This window comes from Lissotriton vulgaris, chromosome 6, assembly GCF_964263255.1.
Source record: "Lissotriton vulgaris chromosome 6, aLisVul1.2, whole genome shotgun sequence".
In the NCBI taxonomy this organism is placed as follows: Eukaryota; Metazoa; Chordata; class Amphibia; order Caudata; family Salamandridae; genus Lissotriton; species Lissotriton vulgaris.
In genome coordinates this window covers 1,658,377,807-1,658,387,561 of record NC_141694.1, presented here as the reverse complement: position 1 = coordinate 1,658,387,561, position 9,755 = coordinate 1,658,377,807, and the positions used below count along the sequence as shown (strand labels likewise).

At 48.8% G+C, this 9,755-nt stretch overlaps 1 protein-coding gene across 3 annotated transcripts in view; it reads left to right on the top strand.

The window, feature by feature from the left end:
* The window catches only part of UBR2 (ubiquitin protein ligase E3 component n-recognin 2), a 1,804,160-nt gene that overhangs the window by 199,371 nt on the left and 1,595,034 nt on the right, over positions 1-9,755 (top strand). For all 3 annotated transcript variants that reach the window (XM_086927821.1, XM_086927820.1, XM_086927822.1), the window contains exon 8: positions 2,396-2,516. In XM_086927821.1, coding sequence (XP_086783947.1) covers positions 2,396-2,516 — 121 coding nt within the window. The remainder of the gene's footprint in view (positions 1-2,395; positions 2,517-9,755) is intronic.

The window sequence follows — 9,755 nt, the reverse complement described above, 5'->3', positions numbered from 1 at the left end:
TGGACTCCATTTATTTTTGTATATTTTTCGTGGAGCGTGCCACATTTGAAACCTAAAGCAGAATGAGCCAGACCAGGGAAAAAGAAGACTCCTTTTGCAAACTGTATATGTGCACTGGTTATTTTTGTGAACCAGATTGGGCGGAACAACTATAGAGCAGTCTCCCACGCTACTGCATTGCTGGAATAACATGCAGCAGCACAATGTAAGGCGAGGCCAGGCTGAACCAGGCAAGGAGGGGGGGACTTTCAGGGCCGACCAGGTGAGCAACTACCACTTCCTGCCCCCGAGCCGCCACTTCACCGCATATTATCAGGACTCATTGTTCCTGGGTGAGTGGGCCAAACCGATTCTTTGCAAGCAAACCAAGAGTATGTATGGCTCGCACAATGCACTACCTTATCACATGAAGCTTCGTAGTGTAAACGTAGTGTCCTAAAACGTGGAGCAGCATTGAAGATCCCTGCATCGAACAGCAGGGAAGGGATCTTGGATAGGTCCGAGGGTGGGGTTTAGCTTCCCCGCATTAAGGTGATACGACCCTTTCTCTGTTTAATTATCTCAGGTTACTAAAAAGATCAGTTCATTGAATCGAAAAACAAAAAATGAATGGAACTAGAAAAGTCACAAAGAGAAAAATGCACAAAAAAGCGAGTCTAGCGGGCAGAAAAAACGATGCCGCGAAATGAAAGTAAATAAACGCGGCCACGAAATGAAAGCCTTTGATGCAGCAGGGGGCGGAGCGGATCCCTTTCAAGTGAAGCTGCTGGCGGCACCACGCTGGGGAAGCAACAAATGGCTGGCTTAGATGTGGTGATGCGAGGCAGGTGGACAGAAGCGTGTGCACGGAACACATGCACTTCTGGAAATCCGCATTTTTGAGAGCTTAGTTTAGCTCTTAGTTTCGCCCCAATAGTCTTGTCCTATTCATTCCTTGCGGAATGGAATAGGACGAGACCTAAAAATGCTGTGCTAAACCAACCAACTCTTTCCAGGCATACACTAAGCATGTCCTAATGAATTAAGTGTTCCTCAAGTAAGATGAAGACACTGCAATGCTGCCACCTTTCCCTCTCTTTTACAGGAAACAGCCCCATTCTTAATATAGAAAACAACTATAACTAGTCACCATTTAAAACTATATCTATGAGTGACCATATCAAAAGCATACCGTCTTTACACTTTTTTAATGTTCTTTAACTGCTGCATGTAAATTAAGACAGCCTGGAAACTCGACTTTCGCGCTTTCAGGCTATCTTCATTGACATGTAATTGCAGACCCATTTGGCCCCTCTGGAAACACATTCACGCAGCCCCCAGGGGGGCGTGCCCCACTGTTTGAAGACTTCTGACCTAAATGAACCAATCATTTGCTTTCTAGCGGATAGTCGTATTTAACACAGATATACTTTTTTTCGTGCACATCACAGAAATAGGCGTCTTAGCACAAAGGAAAAGGTGCTATATGGTTTGTATTGCGGGCAACTGGAGACCTAGTTTAAACCCTGAAGGATGACTGAAAAAAATAATATAAAAGCACAAAGAATGCAAAGAAAATAAATTAGCAAATTTAAGTATTGGTCCATCAGCCCTGGCACTGAAGTGTACTCCCTTTAAGGCAGATATGTATATGTGATCATGCAAGAGAGGCTTTTGTTGAAGTGCACTGATCTGTTTCCCCATACTTTGAGCTGTTGTAATTAGAATCAAAAAGTTGAATGATAGTTGAGACGAACAGTGGATGAAGAGGGCTTGCCCACAGTAAGTGAATGAGTACATATGTCTTATAATTTTTTTTGTATTACTTGAGGCTGACAAGAACCATGTCCCAAGCCCAAACTTAAAAGTGTGGTTGCAATGTTGAGGTAATTTTATGCTGAAACAAATGATGCACCTTGGGACGGTAAGTCATTTTCTAAATCAGATTTGTTGCATGCAATCACTAAGGCAAAGTATTTTTTTTTTTTTTAAAGAAGTTAATTTCTCTCTCAGTATGCTTACTTATGCATATATCATTATTTTTTTTTAGGTAAACCCACTATCCTTCAGTTCTCTTTCTCCATTCAACTTCTAAAAGTAATACCTGTGCATTAGTTTACTTTGTCAGTTATTTTCGTATATAAATGATCCTTCCTCCGAAATTTTGTTCTAAGTTGATTTCTCCTTTTTGTGTGAATTCCCTTTTTCTTGTAAAACCCGTGGCACAGAAATTTGTGATATACTTATTTTCCTATCTTGGTACATAATGGGAAGGGGTTAAGACGTATACCATTTAAAAAATACTCACATTTATTAACTGTCACTTAATTTTCTCCTAAAAAAATATCTATTTTAAGTTGTACACATCAGCATTTCCATATGGAATTTTGTTTAATGAAGCCTTTTCTTCCTCCAGAGAAATACCAGTCGTCAGTCAAAGCCATTAAAAGTGCAGGTCATGCATTCATCTGTTGTTGCTCACCAAAGCTTTGGTTTGAAAGTCCTAACATGGCTTGGTCACAGTATCAGCTATTCGGGTAAGAAAATTAGACGTTTTTGTTCATCAACCTAATTTTAGATTGACAACTTCCAGCAAGGCACATTCTAACTTCTGGTAACTATGCAATGTTTGTGTCATGAGTAGATTGTCAATAAAGCATGCTAATTCTGTAAAGTATAAGCAACTTTTGAAACTCAAAATATTGTTATAAAGCTCAATGAGTTATCTTTGTATGGCAATTGTAGAGTACAATAGAACATATCCTATAATTCTAAATAGCATTTTAATAATATTTTAATTCAGGCAGCAAGTTGATATTAAAACACAGGTTGTACAATCATGTTCAGTAACCATCACTGATCTCAAAACATTCCAATGTCATATACTATAGGCAGTTAATTTCCTCCAGAATAAAATGCGAATGAAGTGTAATTTAGATTCGAACGAAAAGAATAAAAAATAAATAAAAATGAAAGACAACAGTTCTAGTTCTAGAAACCGGTAGAGCCCACTATTGGTGTATGTTCCTCTACAGGAAAAATACAATTGAATGATAGAGAAATGCGTCATTTATAGATGGAGAACTTTTACAGATCAGTACTATGTCAATTCCCATGGACTTCACTATTTGATAGAGGCAAATGGTGTACAGGAGTCCAGTGCTCAACTCCTGCTTGAATGGGTCTCCTAAAGAGAGAAGAGGTGACCTCCTAGACCTCGTTCCAGGCCAGCACTCTCCCCAGCAGCTCCGCATGAAGTGACCGCCTACTGAGCCCTCCTCCTGCCTCCAAGGTTCGCGCCGGCAGCTCCTGCTGTTGCTGCTCCAGTATTTCTCTCCTTGAGCACACATGAGCGTTCCGACTCTCAATATTTACTTTTCTGCATTAATCCTGTGTTGGACTTTTCTGCTTTGCCATTAGCATTTTGTCTGTTTATTTCCTGCCGCTGCTGCCCCGCGGCCCCTCCCACCGTCACAGCCCCCGCTCCCTACCTACAGGCCCGCCCCTCCCCTACTTTATGGCGGCCGATTTGCAGTCGCGCCTGAGGCAAACCAGTCTGTGCCCGTCTGCGACCCGACCAGCGCCAGGAACGATGGCTCTCTCAGGACCCACCGCTACGACTCTACTGCCTTCCACGCACTCATTCCCAGAAAACTCTCCGACTGCATAGGAACCTCGCCGAACACCACCCAGGGACAGTTCTTGTGCAGACCCTGCCGCAGATCCTTAACCATCAACTATACCCACACTACCGCCTAAGGCCCACCTGACGAACACACAACCAATACCTTGACTTGCATCCTTCTCAATGTACGCTCCCTGCACCGACACGCCATAGAGGTCTGGGACCTGATTGACACCCTCTCGCCTGACATCGCCTTCTTCACGGAAACCTGGACCAACGACACCTCCAGCCCTGAGATCGCCCCTGCCATCCCAGACGGTTACAAGTTTCAGAGAAAGGACCCCCCTACCGCCCAGGAGGATGACTCGCCATTGCACACAAGACCCCCTCCGACTCTCCACATCCAGCACAAATGACCCCCACTCCAACACAGAACACCTCAACTTCCAGATCCAGACCAGCCCCAGGACCACGTCACGCGGCACCCTCATCTACAGACCGCCAGGACCTCGTGCCCAGTCTGCAAAAACCATCGCCGAGCTGCACCCCACGCAATCACCTCCACAGACTACATTCTACTCGAGGACCTGACCTTCCACCTCGATAACCGCAATGACCAGGACTACATCACTTTCCTTGACAACCTTGGGCTGAACCAGCTGGTCAACACGCCCACACACAGAGTTGGACACACCCTCGACCAAATCTTCGCAGGAAGAACAAGCATCCGTTTCAGCCACACCACCCGACTACCATTGCGTTCACTTCACCTTCAACACCACCACCGCACCCAAGCCTGCCCCGCGACCGCCACGAAGGAGCTGGAGCAAGGTCACAGAGTAACTCCTCACCACCACCCTCCTCCATGACCCCCCCAGCACCACGGCCGACACCACCTCCGTCGCCACAGAACTTCACTGCTGGATCTCCTGCAGCGCCGACAAACTCTCACCCCTCTGCCACCCCGCCAAATAACTCCCTCTAAAGGCTGCCTGGTTCAGCACTGAACTACATACAGCCAGAAACTCTTGCAGACGCCTAGAGAAAACCTGGCAAAACCAAAAAGCCACAGAATCACTGAACAACCACAGAAGCACTGAACAACCACAGGAGCACCCTGAAGGAATACCACCAGTGCATAAGAGACACCAAAAGGACCTTCATAAGAGACAAAGTCCAGATCAACTTGACCAACGCCAAGGAACTGTTCAATGTCAATACAGCAGTTCACACTTCCATCTAAAGATCAAGGCCCTCTACGACAAGTTCAGCGAACGGACGCCGCAACCCCCCCTCCCCCAACGCCGCCGATAAGCCGACCATCACGACCTGGAATCACTCCACCGTCGAACACATTACCGCTACCATGAAGAAAACTCACTGAGGATCCCCAATGGACCCCTGCCCACTGCTCATATTCCACGGGGCCGCCGCCGCCATCACACCCGAACTTGTACTGACAATCAACGCCTCCTTCATATCCGGCATCCTGCCAGATGACTGGAGGCAGGCGGAGGTTAAACCCCTCATCAAGAAACAAACAGCAGACCCGAAAAACTACCGGCCCATCCCTCTTCTCCCATTCGCGGACAAAGTCACTGAGAGACTCGTGAACGCCCAGCAGGCCACCTTCATCAAAGAGAACTCAATCCTAGACACCTCCCAGTCTGGATTCCGCAGCAACCACAGCACCGAGACTGCCCTCCTTGCGAGGAGGCGGCCCTTAACTTCCCCTGACTTGGTCCCCACTTTCCCTCTGGGCAGTCCCACCCTGTGGGCTCTGTCAATGCGTATCTCGAAGTCCGCCGCCTCGCCCAGAACTGACCGGAAGAGAGTTTGTAGGTAGCCTGTGATATCAGATCCTTCTGATTTTTGAGGGACCCCCCGGACCCGTATGTTGTTCCGGCGGGACCGGTTCTCGAGATCCTCTGTATGGGTCTGGAGGTCCATTTGTTGGTCAGTGAGACGCACTATTTCCTGCTGGAGTTGTGTTATTTCCATGCTCCTGGATTGATCCGCTGCTTCGACCGCTTCCACCCGTTCTCCAAGGCCCTCTACGTCCCGCCGGAGTTCTCGGACCTCGCCCGCCACTTCTTGCTTTAGGGATCGGAAGTCGTCCCTCAGGGAATTAAAAAGCGTCTCTGAGAAGGTTCTAGTGATAGGCGATTGGTCTTTTGCTGATGGTGGCGTCGATTTCGTAGTCGGGGGTGGGGGGAAGGTGGATCTTTGCTGGGCTTCGACTGTGTTTTGGCCAGGAGCTCCGGGAGAGTCTGTGACCCCTTCTTAGACCGCTGCCCCGCCATCTTGTCTCTAGGGCCGTGCCAGTCCCGTGTGTCAGGGTGCGGATAGTTGAGAGTGGAGGCGAGAATAGCGGACTCTGGGGGTTTGGCCCTGTAGTGGTACCGGGTGGCGCGGTGTTGTCGTCCCTGCCGTGATTGGCGAGATGGGCGCTCAAAGGTCTAGTCCAGGGAGCCACCCGGCAGCCGGACAAAGTGGAGGGGGAGTGATGGATGTGTGCACCAGTGGGTCCAGATGCCTAACCCCGTGGTGACACCCGGTGGCGAGATCCAGTGTAGACGGGGACCCAACCCAATCGAGGTAAGTACACCGTGGCAAGGGGGACGCAGGTGTCAGGTCTCAGAAACCCAAACGCCGGGGGCTCGGGTGTGCCCCCCGAGATTCGTGGTGATGCCCCCCGTAGTACTTCTCACCTGGGTGCAGCCGACTCACGTGGCGATGGAGGTGCAGGGCTCCGGCTCAGCTTTGGTCTCGCGGTGGCGCCGGACCTGCAGGGCTTGACTCTCCTAGCCCTCCACGGCAGGCCAGCACCCCTGCTCAGGGCTAGTCAGGGTTGCGCTGTCACTATGTGTTGTGCCAGCCTGGGCGCCGCAGTTCTAGTCCAGGAACGCTGGTGAGGCTGCACCCTTGTCAGCGCGGGTAGGCCCAAAGCCGGGGGGGTCAATTTTAACGTTGCCCGGTCAGCACTCACCGCTTCGTCGGCCAGGGTGCAGGGGTGCCGCAGGTGGAGGTTGGGGCTTCGCGGGCTCACTGGAGTCGTGTCTGTGGTTGCCCTGGCCCTGAGATGTTCGGGGTTGCAGAGGAAGAGCGCGCCGTCCCTCACAGGGCCCGGGCGGCCGCCATATTGCGGTCGCAGTGCCAAGTCCGCAGCGATGTCAGGCTCCCGCCTGGTTGCGGGGTCGGCAGTCGGGGCTCCGGAGGGTTCGGCAGGGCGCCGGCCAGAAGGTGCGCTGTCGTGGGCGGCTGTATCTCCGCTGGGCGTTTTGGGGCCCCAGGTGGTCTGCCCTCCAGGAGCGCGGCAGGCCCAAAGCCGGGGGGTCGATTTCAGTGGCGCCCGGCCGGCCCACACAGCACCGCCGGTCAGGCCGCTGGAGCAGAGGTATCCCGTAGACGGGAGCAGGGGACTCACGGGCGCGCCGGAGTCTCGGTAGCTGGTGCCCCGGTAGGTCGCGGGGGTTCTCACTGGGCCGCAAAGGAAAGAGCGCGCCGGCTCTCACTGGGTCAGGGCGGTTGCCATATTGCGATCGCGATGTGCAGTCTTTGGCTTTCCTAGGCTCCCGTTCGGCACAGGCGTCGGCAACCGGGGCTCCGGAGGACACAGTAGGGTGTTGGCAAGAGAGTCCGCCGGTAGATGGGTGTCAGGGAGATCAGGCTACGCATCAAGGTGCAATCAGGCGGGATCAGGCAGGGAGCCTCCGGGACCTGCGACCGATCACGCCGCCATCTTGGCCACGCCGCCATCCTGGTGGTTTTTAATGTTTTGAGACTAAGAAGCAGGGAACGCCTCCGGGTACCCCTGGCAAGATCTTGCTGGCCATGTCCCAAAGGTTCTGTGTATAACAGCTGAAGAATCAGACTGCATTGACTGACCTCCATGCCAAGTTGGGTGAACAAAACATCTGCTTACTGAATTCCTCAACCCTTTTCATCTCCCTGATTGGAGGGGCCATGGTGTTGTATTTCTATCTAGGACCCTAATTCGATATTCCCGATTCATGCCCTTGTGTGGTTACAATAAATAGTATCCTTATAAAGGCATAAGAATCAGATCCATATTTAGTAAATAGCCCATGCAGTCCAAAGCACGGCAAGGCTACTCCCATAGACTCCTAGAAAGCACAACACGTTCTTTAAACAAACCAAGCCTTCAGCAGCCCGGGAAATCCCCTCCTGCTTCTGTTTTGATTTACACAAGAACTCCTGGAGTCCAGAAAGAACTGTTAGTTCTTAGTGACGTCTTATGTCCAACCTTACGTCAAACCCGGCACTTTTCAGGTATAAATATACCAACGTTGCCTTAAGCAAACACACGGGGGTGTGGAGCAGAGCGGTTATCTACTTATCCGGAGCCCAGCTGATGTGAGAGCCGAAGGAAACCGCCCCTCCCCTTTTGATGCGCTGGAGAAGCTGCCTTTTCTCACGCCGAGAAAATCCAGCTCCTGTGTTCCCAAGTTGCCCTCGCGGTTTGCTGGGAAATCAAGTCCTGAAACGCGAGATACAAGACCTCCTTCATTCTAGAACCAAGGTACGGAACTGATCAAAACCTTAGAGAGAATTCTTGATTCCTATACTTGGCAAAAAACCCAACTTAACTTAAAAACTGCAACTTACTTATCTTAGAAGCACCAGTTGAGTTTGTTAGTCAATGTTTTTATGTATGTATATATTTTATCCGTTTTAAAGTATCATATGGCTAAGAAACCATATCAAAGCTTTTACAGTATTATTTCATAATACTACTTTTACTGTACGCACTTTACTTTATAATGAGTATTGCAATTGTGGCAATTCATTTCTCTTGCATGAGAAAGAAGACTGCACAATAAAAGAACACCTTTTTATTGAAAACGCCGTCTCTCTATTTCTCTGCATTCTGGTGGAACTAAGCATGCACGATTGACGGAGTGAAATAGCTGCCTATTGTTTTCACACGACTCTAGAGATACACTCTTTATTCTGAGGGAGCAAAGTTGTCATGTTTATGCGGTTGTCAGAAACTGAATCCCTTCTTGTCTAATCAGGGAAGTCCACTCCTCCCTGTTCATTCAAGAAAGTTTCTAGTGACCTCTGAGCTAGCTGACAAACCTAAAAGTTTAACATAGTTAGTAGAGACCTAGATGACCTCAGTCCCACGTCTACACTGCTGTTAATGTTATTCCAATGAGCAGAGCCTATTGGGAATATAGGGACTACACTACATGGCGCCCAACGTTTGGTAAGGCGACAATCTAACGCAAGACACTAGAGTAACTCAGTCGTGCTTTTCACACAGACCCCTTTTTCCTGTAAAAAACTCCAATAGACGTCTAGAGTGGGTGAAAGGTTAATATCCGCCGTAACTTAGTAGGATGAGAATCCTATGTATTAGTTTTTGGTATAGTCAACGTTGAAGGATACAGTGTTCGAAAATATTGTGCACCTAATCTTTGTTTCCTTGAAACTCGATCTGCAACAAAAAACTTTCAGTCAGAAAAATGGCAGAAAGTGACGAGGAGTGGGAACAAGCTAGACTAGCAGCTCAACTCATAGCGGACGATACACTTCTCCAATACACCGACCCGGATGCAATACTCATCCCGGTCAATATAAGGAAAACCATAACAATAAAACTTATAGAAAATGGATTAACATCAAGAGGTGGTACAGTCGTATTTGTGGTAGAGGCACATGAGTTTCGGCAGACAGAAGTATTCTATACCTGGATAAACTTTCCAGCAGCAAATCCTGTAACACATGAGTTCCACTACTACAAAATAGCGGAAGCTCCAGAGGAATACTCTCCTTTCGAGGAAGTTGAAATTCCACTAACATATCAAGAGCACCTGCTCTTATTTAAAGGCGCCCTAAAACATCAAAATCACATCACCAGGCTCGGTCCACTAGGTAGACCAGGAGCCACGTGGCCGGTTCTAGCCTGCTACACAACACACCCAGAAATTGAAACAATGTCAAGCGAAGAACTCCTAGTTAAATTAAAAGAATTAACAAAAGCATACAGAGAATTAGTTCAATTGGCAAGGGACGATATAAAGCACCTCCAGAAATTGAAGGAGACAGATTTAACAGACCAACCATTTGAGCTTGCTAAAATCATAGCAAAATCCTATGAAGAATTAGGAAGAGATAGTTTGGG